General features: G+C 45.4%; 1 protein-coding gene across 1 annotated transcript in view; it reads right to left on the bottom strand.

The window, feature by feature from the left end:
- The window catches only part of LAMA5 (laminin subunit alpha 5), a 332,936-nt gene extending 317,166 nt beyond the window's left edge, over nucleotides 1-15,770 (bottom strand). The window contains exons 1-2 of the mRNA XM_068264501.1: nucleotides 15,457-15,770; nucleotides 5,125-5,277 (exon numbers count right to left, since the gene is read on the bottom strand). Coding sequence (XP_068120602.1) covers nucleotides 5,125-5,277; nucleotides 15,457-15,699 — 396 coding nt within the window. The 5' untranslated portion in view covers nucleotides 15,700-15,770. The remainder of the gene's footprint in view (nucleotides 1-5,124; nucleotides 5,278-15,456) is intronic.
- Between the last annotated feature and the right edge of the window lie 1,636 nt (nucleotides 15,771-17,406).

Here is a 17,406-nt window from a genome sequence, read left to right as displayed (position 1 = left end):
TAAGGCCTCTTGCACACTGCAAGCGATTCCGATTCAGATTCCGCTTTTTAATCAGTTTTTACATCCGATTCCGATTTGCAGTTTGCTCCCTGCACACTGCAAAGCGGAATCTGAATCGGATGTAAAAACTGATTACAAAGCGGAATCTGAATCGGAATCGCGTGCAGTGTGCAAGAGGCCTAATACACAAATAATCTTTATGCCCCTGAAGCCAAGCTCACATCCAGAATAGCTGGTGTATAAAGAGCCTGTAGCTTATATATTTTACCGAGCCACATCAACCCAGCATGCAAAGAGATGATTTGCATATTCAGGAGTGATGCATCATGGGAAACCACAGTTACTCACTTAAAGCTGAATTATCACAAATACCTTCTGTTTTAGGAAGGCAAAATTACAACAAGCTTCACTTTTTACTAAGAGGGCTTTTCGATCTCTTTATTACCTTGTAATGGTTATGGGTCACCATGAGCTATCAACCAATGATGTTGATCCAGGGATGTTATCTGATTGCCATCTGGAGTCGGGAAGGAATTTTTTACCCTTTTGGGGCTAATTGGGCCATGCCTTGTATGGGTTTTTTGCCTTCCTCTGGATCAACGGGGATATGTGAGGGAGCAGGCTGGTGTTGTACTTTGTTCTCTGGTTGAACTCGATGGACGTATGTCTTTTTTCAACCAAAATAACTATGTAACTATGACCCTGTGATAACTAATTACAAGCCATTAAGCTTTTGCCTGGCAGAGAAACACTTCTGAGTACAAGGAATAGATAAAAAGGCTCAATCGTTTTTTGAGCTGCAAAACGTTAACAACTGTCACAAATCAGCTGAAGCAATACGAACATGAAACTCCTGTTTTTAGCTTTTAAATCCAAAATAAGACTTTGGGATTCCAGGAATGCCCTATTTAGGGTTAGAGCTACAAATACTGTACAATGACTTGAATCATCAGTTAATTTTTAGTTCAGGGTGTAACTCAAACCTAAGATATTAGCGCAATGCATACCATAGCAAATGCGCTACTACTAGGGTAACATGTGCTACCCCTTTCCCTTAGTACTGGTGAAACTGCTGTGGGCTGTCTTGCACATGGCAATTGTACAGCTTCTTTATGCATTTGGCCATTGAAGCAGAAATCCCTTGTTTTTAACTTTAAAGTACCGGTAATTGAGTGTTAGAAACTGTGTCAGGTTTTTTTGTGGTCTGTAGCCTTTCCAAGGAGACTTCCCTTCATTTCCTGCCCACCTGGTTACCAGCAGTCTCTCCAGCACAGACTCTGGGAAGGAAACCTGCAACAAAAGTGGAGCTGCTGCTCAGAGCAGCCAATCAGGTTTCAGTAGTTAGGTGACACAAGGATCTGATTGGTTTCTTCATTTTTGTTCCTGCAGCATTACTGAAGCGATCACATGGCAATACAAAGTCATTTTGATTTTGGTAGTGATTTTACTACCCAGAACCACAAAAAAGACAATGTAAACGACAATTTCTGTATAATCAATAGCATTAAATTCAAAATTTCTTCAAAAACACCAGATTTCGCTCTGAAAAAATGCTGCAGAAAAGGCTACCGAAAGCGCACTTTAGCAATGTGAGAAAATGGCGGCAGGTTCAGTGTGCTGCAGGGCGGCCATGTGAGGGATGAAGGGAACGGTTTGTAAGAGAGCACACAGGTACAGACTGATCCCGGGATAACTGACATTCCATACATACCCCTCATCAGGAAACAAAGACATTCCTCATCTACCTGGCTCTGCAGAGAACAGAGAGCCATACAGGGGCCTGAGAGGGACATTTCTCACCAGTAGACTAGGTGGCCACACACCATACAATTTTTTAAATATCTGTTCAATTTAAGAATTGCAATCAATTTTTCTGACTGATTGTAACATTTCAAAATGATGACCAATGTACCACACACCTATGTACAATTTTCCCCCCAATTATGATAAAAGTGATTGGAAACTTTGACAAAATTGCTAGGGTGTGCATATTAATAAATTGACAATCCAACACACACCGTACAATCTTTAGGAAGATTGAAGAAAAATATCTGGCATTCCGGATCGATTAAAATCGAAGAAAACAGGAAATCCGATCAGATTTTTCAGTCGAAATAAAAAAAAGCTTTCGATCTTTTCGGGAGATCCGATCGTTTTTATCGAATTACCGTAAAATCGGATCATTTTTTTGTATCGTGTGTGGCCACCTTAAGAGCAGACCTCTCATACAAACTCCAAGTCATCATGCAAACCACCATTATGTCACATCGGGCCAGATGCACAAAAGCGTAGTAATATCGTCATGCACAGATACCGCAATCCGATATTACCCTTACCACCGGTGCGAAATGTACCACAAGTTATGCTATAAGCGCAACCTGCTGTACTCGACAAGCGTGACCATTGCTAAGGTAATGTGTGCTAACTAACGGTAATGCTCTTTAGTAACGCATGTTACCATAGCAACTGTGACGCTAGTTGAGTACAGCAGGTGGCATGAATAGCGTGACTCGCGGTACACAGTGCTGGTAGTAAAGGAAATATTGCTGTGGTATGTCTCTACATGACAATATTACTGCACTTTCATGCATCAACCACAATATCCACTAACACCCATTTCCACTGCAAATAGCGATCATGACTGCAGACGCCCCAATATGATTTTCTGTGTGTTCGGCGCCAGTTTTTGTGCGATCCTTATTTATCCCCAGTGCAATTGCAATTTCCCAAAGATAGGGGAGGGGCTTCATAGTAAAAGAATTGCATATTTTTGCGTGCTCGCTGTGAGGTCACACTCTGCTATGTGGCACCTCTGAGGACACCGCAGGGAAGCTCGCTCTCAGGGGCATGCGGTGTGGTCGCAGTGTCATGTGACTGGCGCTGTGAGGTCACACTCTGCTATGTGGCACCTCTGAGGACACCGCAGGGAAGCTCGCTCTCAGGGAGGGGCATGCGGTGTGGTCGCAGTGTCATGTGACTGGCGCTGTGAGGTCACACTCTGCTATGTGGCACCTCTGAGGACACCGAGGGGCAGCACGTTCTCAGGGGCATGCGGTGTGGTCGCAGAGTCATTTGACTGGCGCTGTGAGGTCACACTCTACTATGTGGCACCTCTGAGGACACTAAGGGGCAGCACGTTCTCAGGGGCATGCAGTGTGGTCGCAGTGTCATGTGACTGGTGCTGTGAGGTCACACTCTACTATGTGGCACCTCTGAGGACACTGAGGGGCAGCACGTTCTCAGGGACATGTGGTGTGGTCGGTGTGGTCACAGTGTCAAGAAATGTGTGTGTTGGGGGAGGGGACGGTCTTCCCCCCAACACAGCCAGCCACACACAGACACACACAATAAGACTCAATAAAATGCACCATCCCCTCCTACTCCTCCTCTGCATTCAGTAGAAATGCCAGAGGAGTCACCACACTGCCAGATACAAACATTTCACCACTATCCAAAGCATCAGCTTCTCAGACCACTCATCAATACCGATATCAGCAAATACATGATTCAGCAAGTCCCCACAGAAATAAAACTAAACGTGAAGTGTCCTTCTGATGTTGTCATATACAAAAGAGGCCCTGTAGTGACAAACAGAAGTAAATTATTCAGGATACCCACTTTTACATGAATTCCCCTGGTTTCAGCATCAGAAGCACTTCCTATATCCATATATTGCTGTATATTGGTATGTTACCCCACCCTCCCAGTGATGTTTAGCCTAGGTTGATTAGCTATGCCGAATTCTCACCCCAGACCATTCTGTGAGACCAGGTACCTTTTGTACTGGCTTTGGAAGTCTCAGAAAAAAAAACCTTCTGCAGAGATCACCTGACAGGAATAAATCACTGCTGAAAAAACTACATGGGTGTCAGATTATAATAATTTGCTGCTGTTAAACTGCAAAGCATGATGGGAGCTAGGCACATAGTGAGAAGTGGTAGGTTCCTTATGAGTCAGAGCTCTGTGGCTCCACTCAGAAAGAAGTGCTGCTGTCTGTGATAGAGTATGTATCCTCCCCATTCCTAGGCTAAGGCAGATGCAGGGCCTGTCTGTTGGCTGCACACATTGTCCCTCCTACCAGATGACATCATTTAAATTGAACATGTGAACTGTGATCATGTGACCAGGTTAGTATAGGCATTCAGCTACTTTATTACAAGTGAAATGTGCTGAAATCAATTGGGAAAACTGTTAAAGACATACATGTGTTTTGTTACTTGGCTGGCGCCCAGCAGGCTATACACACATTGATTTTCCCATTCATTTCCTAGTAGATTCGATAACTGTGATTTAATCTGCCGGGCATCTACTGCACGATTGGAATTTCAATGGAATTTAAGTTAAATCGATAAGAAGGATTGATGGGGCTGGACAGAAGATTTCCATCGATCAGGGGCAGAGCTGGAACGGCAGTCGATTGATGGACAATAGCGTTGCACGGCATCAATCAGTGCAATGCTGCGGCTGCATTCATTCTTAATAGATTTCCAGCTGAAATGGATTGAGAATCGATGTGCTGTGTGTGGAAGGACCCCAAGGATAGAGAGGCCACTAATCACATCACAGAGATACAACGTACCTCCACTCAACCAACAAACACTGAAATATCCACTGTGAGCTCAGCTTTCCACAGAAGAAAAGTGTTCAAATAAGACAACAGAATGAATACATAAGAGTCCAGATTTTCATTATTTAAGGTTCTATGGAGAAGTGAATAGCTAATCAGGATTTGCAGCCACATCCCGTCCATACTAAATCCATCAATGAAAGAATGACATCCTGTACCAGCAAAGACATGATGAAAGCTGCTTGCGTTGTGGCTGTAAGGGCCTGGGCACACTGCCGCCTTGATAATTGGATATGAAAGCTAAACTCCTCCTACCTTTTCCAGTTACTTTTTACCCTTTAATATTCACCTTCCATCTTTATCCTGAGGTCCACCAGAGCTGACCATTCTTGTATGCACATAATGGCAAAATATGGCAGCACCCATACCATGCAATGCAGCAGTGATTACCCCCTCTGCATTCTACAGTTATACTCAGGACACGCCCAGCAGGTGCTGATCAAGGATACAAAGCAATGAAACCACACAGAATAAAAGCGTATAAGAGAGACACAAACCTGACCGAGGTCCAGCGTGACATTGACTTGGTTGAACTCCAATCCTCGGGATAAAGGGGGGCTCTGCCACCATCTCTCCGTGCCATCTATGGCGTTGGTGACAGGATGAGCCTTCTCTCCACCAGTAGATAAACAAGTGTCACAATATTGTCCCTGCAATCAAAAACAAGATGGTCAGTACAGTGATCACTATGTGGCTTTACAGTCATACAGATGGTTGTAATGTACAACCAACAAGACATACATACAGCCTGTTTTGGATTTTCTGGTCCTCATCAGTGTATGGCATGGAATGATGTGGCTCTATGGGGTAGGGTTTGGACCAGTACATGCATATTCAGGAGTGATGCATCATTGGAAACCACAGTTGCTCACTTAAAGGACAACTAAAGTAAGAAGAATATGGAGGCTGCCATATTTATTTCCTTTTAAAAAATACCAGTCGCCACGATCACACCAGAAACAAGCATGTAGCTAATCCAGTAAGATCTGACAATAATGCCAGAAACATCTGCTCTGCTGCATGCTTGTTCATGGTCTATGGTTTAAAGTATTAGAGGCAGAGGATCAGCAGGATAGATAGGCAACTGGTATTGCTTAAAAGGAAATAAATATGTCAGCCTCCAAATCGCTGTCAGTTCAGATGTGCTTTAAATTAAATCTGGGAGAAATAAGAGTCAAAAATGTAGATATGTCCCCCTAAAATTGGCCCTAAACTATGATGTACACATGACTTATGCTGGGGATGCTCGTTACATTTTGTACCGTGTATCGAGCCGCAGGATAGATTGCGGCGCGTCCCCGCTCGTCCCCGCGCCCGGCCGGATCGATTCCCGCTCATACCCGCGGGCGGCTTCTTATCTTCCGCTCGTTTCTTCTATTGTCCTGCCCGCCAGTATAGAGCGCGGAATCGATCCGGCGGGGTATCGGACACGTCGGAAATTATCAATCGAGCCATCAGCAGCTCGATTGATTAAAAAAAAAAACGCACCGTGTATGCCCAGCATAAGGTAGGTATCAGATTGTGAGCCCTTCTGACAATTAAGGGATAAGACTATATACTTGTGGAAGATGTCAGCACTATACAAGCGAATAACAATACTTGGTAGAGGGAAGTCTCTAGATCCTACAGTCTTCACCCTTCCATCCCTTGCAGCAAAGGGATCCTCAGAGCTCACCCTCACTGCACAGGCACAGACAGACCGCACTTGCACAGTAGCACTGAAACGCCACTTGGCGAAAAAAAGCTGTATGTGGCTCTGCAGTGCGGGTGAACTCCATGGACAAGGCTTTGTCAACTGGCTTGCAGGGGTCTTAAAGGAATCATCAGACAAAAAACTCACCCCCACCGCTCTACTTACCCGGGGGCTTCCTCCAACCCCTTGCAGCCGACATGTCCCACGCCTCATCTCCGCTCGCAGCCGCTGGCCTGGGGTCGCTGCCGGTGCAGAGGCCAAACTCCTCTAGTGCCTGCGCAGAACACCACGGACAACATGGGCTTGATTGACAGCGGCGCTGCGGCGTGGGGCATGTAGGCCGCAAGGGGCTGGAGGAAGCCCTGGGTAGGTAGAGCAGGGAGGTTTTGCCTGATGTTTCCTTTAACGCTGGAACAGTGAGGAGGAGAAAGACAGAGATGCCTCAGGAGGATCCAGGGGCTTCCCTCTCCCGAGGTAAGAATTAAGACATTTCCTTAAAGTATCACAAATACCTTCTGTTTTAAGAAGGCAGAATAACGTTTAGCATGGCTTTGTGATAGAGGGCTTTTTGGTCTCTTTTAGCCCTTTATACCTTCCAGGTGATTCTGGGTCCACATCAGCTTTGTTGACCACCCAGTTTCCCCCCCACTACAGCTCTGCATAGACAGGACACTGCTAGGTGTCATTATATGCATGTATGTAGGAGGTCAGTGCCCCAGTGCTGCTGATTACAGTGTGATTACATCCCCCAGGTCATCCACTCACAGATCAAAGTGATGCCTGGCAGGCCTGATAAGAGAGCCCCAAGCCCATGGAGGGGGGGTCTCCATCTCCAGCTATTATCCACACTGCTGAATGGAGGGGCTGGGATGCCACCAATGGGGATGTCAGACCAGTGAAATGACATCATGCAGCTCTGCCACAGGCACTGTCTGGCCACTCAGCTGTACCAACAGGAACCTGAGGTGAGAGAGATATGGAGAATGCCAAATGTATTTCCTTTTTAAACAATGCAGATTGCCTGGCTGTCCTGCAGGTCTTCTGACTCAAATGCTGGAACACACAATGCAATTTCCCGTCCGATGGACGATGGCTCAGTATCTGCAGTCAGTGGGGACGGACAGTGCAGTGTCCGCTCTGATGTTCCTGCTGTGCCCAGGGCAGATGTGTTACCACCATAGGTTATATGGGGAACATAACCACCTGCCCTGCATTATCATGGATGGCACAGAAGTGCGTCCTGCTTACCGCTACAGACCTATTACAGACTGACAAACATGAACAGCTCCAAAATATAAAATATATATAAAACTAGCTTTGTGATGAGCAAAGAATGAACTAAAAATTTCCCTTCTCAGCTCAAGTGGAAACGCAGCCTATTACGGTAGTTTTAGCCATAGCCCCTGAACAAGCATGCAGATCAGGTGCTCTGACTGAAGTGTGGCTGGATTAGCTGCATGCTTGTTTCTGGTGTAATCAGACACTACTGCAGCCACAGAGATCAGCAGGATAACCAGGCGATTGGTATGTTTAACAGGAAATAATTATGGCAGCCTCCATATCACTCTCACCTCAGATTTCCTTAGTGAGAAAACGTGCGCTCAGGGCTACAGCGCAGCTAGGGATATAGTACAGTTTTCCATCAGTCAAATGGATGAGCTATACGGTGGCTGGATTGTGTAATGGTTAAGGGCTCTGCCTCTGACACAGGAGACCAGGGTTTGAATCTCGGCTCTGCCTGTTCAGTAAGCCAGCACCTATTCAGTAGGAGACCTTAGGCAAGTCTCCCTAACACTGCTACTGCCTTTAGAGCGCGTCCTAGTGGCTGCAGCTCTGGCGCTTTGAGTCTGCCAGGAGAAAAGCGCGATATAAATGTTATTTGTCTTGTCTTGTCTAGCTATTCAAGAAAAATGTAAAACCTAACAAAATGTGATCAAATGAAAAGACTCTTTCTTGATTATGAGTGATTAATACACATAATATTGATTGGGAAAAAAACAGGGATGTGGAGTCGGAGTCGTGGAGTGGGAGCAATTTTGGGTGCCTGGAGTCGGGAAAAAATGCACTGACTCCGACTCCGACTCCTAATGAATTTGTAACTGTATTTAAAATAGAAAATATGATAAAATGTTCTATTTCTCAGATAATAGTCATTAAAAATAATGTATATATACAGTATATATACAGTAATAGCTTTGCTCAGTCCACAAAAATGAAATAAACCAATCAAAATTAGTTACTTGTGCTGCTTCAATAAAGCAGTCCCCGTATTTTTAAAGTCAGATATACATATCTGATTGTGATTGTACAATATATATGATGTGTACACAGGAATCTCTTATATATGCTAAATAACATTTATGCTGTAAGAATAAAGCCTGATGTGTAGCTGTGTCACTAATAGAGATGGTCAATGAGATGGAAATAATTCTGCACTGATGCTGATTTATGCAAATGTATGCACTCTCTTTGCTCATGAAATCAAATAATTTGATATGTTGTTAACATTTGGTTTGGGGACTACAAATTAAAGGGTACCTGAGACGGATGAAAAGAAGAGTGTTATACATACCTAGGGCTTCTTCCAACCCCCTTCAGGCCATTCAGTCCCTTGCTGTCCTCCTTCCCCACCTGGAACTTCTGCTATGAGTCCCGGTAATTCAGCCAGTCAGAGCAGTCTGGCTACGTGCCACTTCCACAGCCAGAAGCATTCTGCACCTGCGCAATAGTGCTGCGCAGGTGTAGTACGCCCCCGGCGGCGGAGTGTGTGCATGCGCACTACACCAGACTGGCTCAAGTACCTGGACTCATAGCAGAAGATCCAGGTGGCGAAGGAGGACAGCGAGGGACTGATTAGCCTGAAGGGGGCTGGAGGAAGCCCCAGGTATGTATAAAACTTTAATTTCATCTGTCTCAGGTTTACTTTGTTACACAGTAGTACTATACTCTACATATACACTCCCCACAGAGCTGCAGGGAATCCACTGAGAATGTTGTGCACATTGAACAGAGAGGTGTTGTCTATCACCCATAAACCTTGTTCAGATTGTGCATGAAGAATGTGTAATAGTGGAAGAATCTCCTCATTCTCCTGCAGAGTACCTGCACATCACTCTTACATGTACCCACAGTTACATTGCCTAGGGCCTGATCCATGTTCAGATTGTGCATGACGAATGTGTAATAGAGGAAGAATCTCCTCATTCCCCTGCAGAGTACCTGCACATCACTCTTACATGTACCCACACTTACATTGCCTAGGGCCTGATAGATGTTCTTTGTTCCGGTCTGTACCTTTTACAAGTACTCTTACCAAGGACTAGTTTTAGTCTAAAGGGAATAAATATAGTAGTCTACATATCCTTCTCACTTCAGTTGTCTTGTAAAATTCCTAAGCGTTGGCAGTTAAGAGACGAATTTCATGTTACATACTGTTAATCAACAAAATTGTAATATGCAAATTAGAGGAGTCGGAGTCGAGGAGTCGGTGGAATCCTAAACTGAGGAGTCGGAGTCGGTGGATTTTTGGACCGACTCCACAGCCCTGGAAAAAAAGCTTCTTTTTGTCAACTGTTAAGCGATTGCATTAAATCTATGATTGATGTCTACTGCACCGCATTTCCAATCATTATACTGATCGGCGGCCCCCATCAGCTGCCAGTCTATAAGAATATGGGTACCTCAAGCCAATGTGTACAGATTAGGCCTCTATGCCATGTCAGAGGGGTCATTTAAGGTGAACCCGAGGTGAGAGGGATATGGAGGCTGCTGTATTTATTTCCTTAGAAGCAATACCAGTTTCCTGCCTGTCCTGCTGACCAGGGCTGTGGAGTCGGAGTCGGAGTCGTGGAGTCGGGCAATTTTGGGTGCCTGGAGTCGGATTTGGGAAAAAATGCACCGACTCCGACTCCTAATGAATTTGTAACTGTAATTAAAATAGAAAATATGATAAAATGTTCTATTTCTCAGATAATAGTCATTAAAAATAATGTATGTATACAGTATATATACAGTAATAGCTGTGCTTAGTCCACAAAAATGAAATAAACCAATCAAAATTAGTTACTTGTGCTGCTTCAATAAAGCAGTCCCCGTATTTTTAAGGTCAGATATACATATCTGATTGTGACTGTATATATGATGTGTACACAGGAATCTCTTATATATACTACATAACATCTATGCTGTAAGAATAAAGCCTGATGTGTAGCCATGTCACTAATAGAGATGGTCAATGAGACGGAAATAATTCTGCATTGATGCTGATTTATGCAAATGTATACACTCTCTTTGCTGATGAAATCAAATAATTTGATATGTTGTTAAAATTTGGTGTGGTGACTACAAATTAAAGGGTACCTGAGAAGGATGAAAATAAAAGTTTTATACATACCTGGGGCTTCCTCCAGCCCCCTTCAGGCTAATCAGTCCCTTGCTGTCCTACTTCACCACCTGGAACTTCTGCTATGAGTCCCGGTAATTCAGCTAGTCAGCGCTGTCCAGCCACGTGCCGCTCCCACAGCCAGGAGCGTTCTGCACCTGCGCAATAGTGCTGCACATGTGTAGTATGCTCCCGGCGGCGGAGTGTGTGCATGCGCACTACACCAGACTGGCTCAAGTACCTGGACTCATAGCAGAAGATCCAGGTGGTGGAGGAGGACAACGAGGGACTGATTATCCTGAAGGCGGCTGGAGGAAGCCCCAGGTCTGTATAAAACTTTAATTTCATCTGTCTCAGGTTTACTTTGTTACACAGTAGTACTATACTCTACATATGCACTCCCCACAGAGCTGCAGGGAATCCACTGAGAATGCTGTGCACATTGAACACAGAGGTGTTGTCTGTCACCCATAAACCTTGTTCAGATTGTGCATGAAGAATGTGTAATAGAGGAAGAATCTCCTCATTCCCCTGCAGAGTACCTGCACATCATTCTTACATGTACCCACACTTACATTGCCTAGAGCCTGATAGATGTTCTTTGTTCCGGTTTGTACCTTTTACAAGTACTCTTACCAAGGACTAGTTTTAGTCTAAAGGGAATAAATATAGTAGTCTTAGTCTACATATCCTTCTCACTTCAGTTGTTTTGTAAAATTCCTAAGCGTTGGCAGTTAAGAGACGAATTTCATGTTACATACTTTTAATCAACAAAATTGTAATATGCAAATTAGAGGAGTCGGAGTCGAGGAGTCGGAGGAATCCTAAACTGAGGAGTCGGAGTCAGAGTCGGTGGATTTTTGGACCGACTCCACAGCCCTGCTGCTGACCCTCTGCCTAGAATACTTTTAGCCATAGCCCCTGAACAAGCATGCAGCAGATCAGGTGTTTCTAACATTATTGTCAGAACTGGCAAGCTTAGCTGCATGCTTGTTTCTAGTGTTACTCAGCCACTGCAGCCAAATAGACCAGCAAAGATGCCAGGCAACTGGTATTATTTAAAAGGAAACAAATATGGCAGCCTCCATATCCCTTCCACCTCACTTTAAAGGACAACTGTAACCAGAGGGATATGGAGGCTGCCATATGTATTTCCTTTTAAACAATACCAGTTGCCTGGTAGCCCTGCTGATCCTCTGCCTCTAATACTTTTAGCCATAGCCCCTGAGCAAGCATGCAGCAGATCAGGGGCTTCGGAAATTATTGTCAGATCTGACAAGATTAGCTGCATGCTTGTTCCTGGGCCAAAGAGACCAACAGGGCAGCCAGGCAGTTAGTATTGTTTAAAAAGAAATAAATATGGCAGCCTCCATATCCCTCTAGCTTAAGTTGTCCTTTAAGGTGCCTATACATCAGACAATGTATGGGCAGATCACCAAAAAACATCTCTCTCAGATCGACTCGGAGATCGGAGAGAGATCTGTTGGCTGCTCATACACGGCAGGCCGATTCCTGATCCATTTCAGCATGAAATCCCTCGGGAATCAGCCTTGTGATGCCACCTTCCAGCCCTCGGTGCTGCCCTCTGCAAAATGTGCCCTCTGGTGTCCCGCTCTTTACCTATCCATATCCACCGTTGACTCCGTGCTCTGTCCACATGCACACGCCAAACATGGTTACCGCCGTAATGTGAGTGTGATGTCACACAGGCCTGTTGCCATGTGATACAGGTAATTCCGGGAATGGCGGGGAACGTGGAGGAGGCCGGAAATCCTGCCGGGGACAGGTGAGAATTACAGAGCTTGGGCACTGGGGGGATCGATGCTTTTGACATAATTTGTCCTGAAATCAATTGAAAAATCAATTGGTGGACAAGATTTTCATCTGATTCTATAGCTTATTGGTCGGTTAGTCAATCGGGGCGCAATATTGGTAGATGTACAGCCACCTTTAAATGCTTATTATACAATTAAATAGTACATAAATCAAACAGGCAATCTTATCACCAGTAGTCAAAAAAGAGATAGGAAAGTACTGCCTGTGTGACTGACCCATGGAGCTTACACTCTACAGCAGTTTGTCACATGTGTAAAAAGGTACCGTGCTAAAATGCTGCATACAGTTCCTCTTCACTACTCAATCCACAGCAACACAAACAGAAAATCAATAGCCTTATATAGGTAACATTACATTTCATTGCCAATGTGAGAATTCAGAGTTTTATGGCTACAGCAGCAGAGAAAGCTCTCACTGCTACAGGATTAACGTAATCGGGCGTAGCTAAGCCCCCAACTTATTCTCATGACATCAAACCACGTGCAATTTCTCACACAATTCCAACAGCACCATTTACACCCCACTGACGTTCTCACGTGAAACCTTCCCAACAATATCCCTGTACACAAGAGGCTCGATAAAGGATAACTGTAACAAGAGGGCTATGAAGGCTGCCATATTTATTTCCTTTATAAGCAATACTAGTTGCCTGGCTATACTGCTGATTCTCTCTCTCTCTAATGCTTTTAGTCATAGACCCTGAACAAGCATGAATCAGATATTTCTGACAAAATTGTCAGATCTGACAAGATTACCTACATGCTAGTTTCTGGTGTGATTAAGACACTACTGCAGCCAAATAGATCAGCAGGGCTGCCAGGCATGGCAGCCTCCATATTCATCTCACTTCAGTGGTTTAAAGGGAGTCACCTTGGAGGACAGCAAAGAAATGCACAAAACATGCTTTCAAAAAGAAAATGCAATGACTTATGCTGTGTACACTGCTACAGGTACTTACAAAAAACAACAATCTACGTAAGCCTAAAGGTGCATACACACGCCATATTTTTTCAAACGACAGTCTTATCAGTCAAAGCAGTCTTATCAGTCTGCCGACAGCTTGTGCTCACGTGCAACTGTCGGCAGAACTACCGCCCCACGGGAGGGTCTGATGGACCCGTCGTTTGAAAAAATATGGCGTGTGTATACGCCTTAAAATATAAAACAGAAGCATTTCTAGAAAAGTTTCCAGCTATTTCCATACCCACACCGCACAGTATTTGGGGCTCAACGTTTACATTTCATCCATGGCTAATTATTAGTCTATCTATATTATCACCCTCAGCAGGCCAATAGTCTTATCAGAGCATGACTGCAATTATAATGGGATTATCACAGTGCAGGCAGGAAGTCACCTGTGCGCAGGAAATATACCTCCCCCCACAACTATAACTTCATCCGTTTCTAATAAAGTCCTGGTACACGAATGTATATTATTATTATTATTATGTATTTACAGTATATAGCACTGACATCTCCTGCAGCATTTTACAGGGTAGATAGTCATGTCACTGACTGTCCTCTGAGGAGCTCACAGTCTAATCCCTACCATAGTCATAGTGTAATGTCCTACCATATTATTATTATGTATTTATATAGCACTGACATCTCCTGCTGCACATTACAGAGTAGATAGTCCTGTCACTGACTGTCCTCAGAGGAGCTCACAAATCTAATCCTACCATAGTCATAGTGTAATGTCCTACCATATTATTATTATGTATTTATATAGCACTGACATCTCCTGCAGCACATTACAGAGTACACAGTCATGTCACTGACTGTCCTCAGAGGAGCTCACAATCTAATCCTACCGTAGTCATAGTCTAATATACTACCATATTATTATGTATTTATATAGCACTGACATCTCCTGCAGCACATTACAGAGTACATAGTCATGTCACTGACTGTCCTCAGAGGAGCTCACAATCTAATCCTACCATAGTCATGGGCTAATGTCCTACCATATTACTATTATTACTGCAATGGTATCTTCTGCAGCACTTGTATGTATATGTAGCTGGCACTGATAACACTGTTATAATAAAGTTGCCTGATTGTATATTAAGCTTGCACTGTTATAATAAAGTTACATGAATGTATATGTAGCTGGCACTGATAGCTCTGTTATAATAAAATTGCATGTATATGTAGCTGGCACTGTTATAATAAAATTATTATATAACGTTACATTAATGTACATGAAGCTGGCACTGTTATAATAAAGTTAGCAGGAATGTATATGTAGCTGACACTGATAGCTCTGTTATAATGAAGTTGCATGAATGTACATGAAGCTGGCCCTGGCACTGATAGCACTGGTATACTAGTTGCATGAATGTATATGAAGCTGGCACTGTTATAATAAAGTTGCAGGAATGTATATGTAGGTGACACTGATAGCACTGTTATAATGAAGTTGCATGAATGTACATGAAGCTGGCCTGGCACTGATAGCACTGGTATAATAAAGTTGCATGGATGTATGTGAAGCTGACACTGTTATAATAAAGTTGCAGGAATGTATATGTAGTTGACACTGATAGCACTGTTAATAATAAAGTTGCATGGATGTATACGAAGCTGGCACTGTTATAATAAAGTTGCACGTATATGTAGCTCGCACTGCTAGTACAGCAGAGGCAGTGGAGAGAGTAACAAGTGCACTCACATCTCTGCAGTATACAAGGGGCTGCACTATATCTCGAAGTTGCCGGAGGGTTCCAACACGGTACAAAGCAGTAATCCCGGGGCGGGGGGGGGGGGCTATTAGCAGAAGAGACTCCCATTACTGTGCCCTATCTCTCCCCCCACCCCCCAAGTGAAAGTGAAAGCTCCGGCGGTAGCAGGACACAGAGTGGCACACAGTGACATCGGGCGCAGCAGTAACCCTCCCCCCTCCCCTAGCCACGGTACCTGGATGGTCTGGCTGGGGTCCCCGGATACGGGCCCCCCCACCAGCTTGCAGTAGAGATCCTCCACAGGTCTGCCCTCCTCGCCCTCCCCGCAGGTGGCGGTGGCCGAGATCTTGGTGCCCTCTGCCAGGTTGAAGTAAGGGGGGTGCAGGCTGTATCCATTGACTCCGTTAGTGGAGGGCAGTTCCTGGGCGCCGAGGGCTACGCAGAGCAGGCAGAGAAGCAGGCAGCCGGGCACTGCCATCCTCCCGGGCACGGTGTATGAGAGATGAGAGGAGCTGGGCTGAGCTGCTCCTGTCTCCCCCTAGCTGTATGTAACTGATGCATCCAGCCTGGGACTGACACCCACCCAGGGGGAGGAGGGGCAGCACTGAGACCTGCCCCGCTACTGGCTGATGCTGGGGGGCATCACTGCAGTCTGTGCCAGCCTCACCATCTACTGACTGCTGCTGGGGCATCACTGATGTCTGTGCCAGCCTCGCCCACTACTGACTGCTGCCGGAGGCATCAAGCACCATGTGCCAGCCCAGCCTTACCTAATACTGACTGCTGCTGGGGGCATCACTATAGTCTCTGTCATCCTCACCCACCACTGACTATAGCTGGGGGCATGACTGTATTCTGTGCCAGCCTCACCCACTATTGACTACTGCTGGAGGGCATCACTGTATTCTGTGCCAGCCTCCCCCAGTACTGACTACTGCAGGGGGCATCACTGTATTCTATGCCGGTGTGGTGAAATTTTTTGCAACTTTATCAGATTTTGCAACCGGTTGCACTTATTTATACGTATAGCTATCAGAAAGTGCAACCTAGCCATTGACTTTAACCTATCTGTATCAGAAAATGCAACCCAACCAAACCCTATTCTCACACAGAACCCTCCCCTCTTGCTCAACTAATAACCCCCCCCCCCCCCTGGAGGGAACAATCCCCCCTCTTGCTCAACTAATAACCCCCCCTGGAGGGAACAATCCCCCCTCTTGCTCAACTAATAACCCCCCCAGGGATCAATCCCCCCTCTTGCTCAACTAATAACCCCCCCCCCCCTGGAGGGAACAACCCCCCTGTTGCTCAACTAATAACCCCCCTGGAGGGAACAATCCCCCCTCTTCCTCAACTAATAACCCCCCACCCCCCGAGGAAACAATCCCCCCTCTTGCTCAACTAATAACCCCCCCCCCGCCCCCCCCCCCCCCCCCCCCCCCCCCCGGAGGGAACAATCCTCCTTCTAGCTCAATGGGATCTGTGGTTGCAAAAAATTACAGGCGTGTTAACAGAGAGGAGCCACGCCTACACAGTCATACACTGTCCTCTATGGCAAGTTGCAAAATATGATAGGTAGCAAAAATTTTCACTACACCGGCCTTACCCACTACTGACTACCGTTGGGTGCATCACTGTATTCTATGCCAGCCTTACCCACTACTGACTACTGCTGGGGCATCACTGTATTTTATGCCAGCCTCACTCACTACTGACTACTGTTAGGGACATCACTGTATTCTGTGCCAGCCTCACCCACTACTGACTACTGCTGGGGGCATCACTGCACTCTGTGCCAGCCTCACCCACTATTGCTGGGGGCATCACTGTATTCTGCGCCAGACTCACCCACTACTTACTGCTGCTGGGGGCATCACTGTTTTTTATAACAACCTCACTCACTACTGACTACCGTTAGAGGCATCACTGTATTCTGTGCCAGCCTTATCCACTACTGACTACTGCAGGGGCATCACTGTATTCTGTGCTAGCCTTATCCACTACTGACTACTGCAGGGGCATCACTGTATTCTGTGCCAGCCTTATCCACTACTGACTACTGCAGGGGGCATCACTGTATTCTGCGCCAGTCTCACCCGCTACTGACTACTGCTGTGGGCATCACTTTACTCGGTGCCAGCCTCACCCACTACTGCTGGGGGCATCACTGTATTCTGTGTCAGCC

Source organism: Hyperolius riggenbachi, chromosome 12 (genome assembly GCF_040937935.1).
Source record: "Hyperolius riggenbachi isolate aHypRig1 chromosome 12, aHypRig1.pri, whole genome shotgun sequence".
NCBI lineage: Eukaryota > Metazoa > Chordata > Amphibia > Anura > Hyperoliidae > Hyperolius > Hyperolius riggenbachi.
This window is presented reverse-complemented; position numbering and strand designations above follow the sequence as displayed.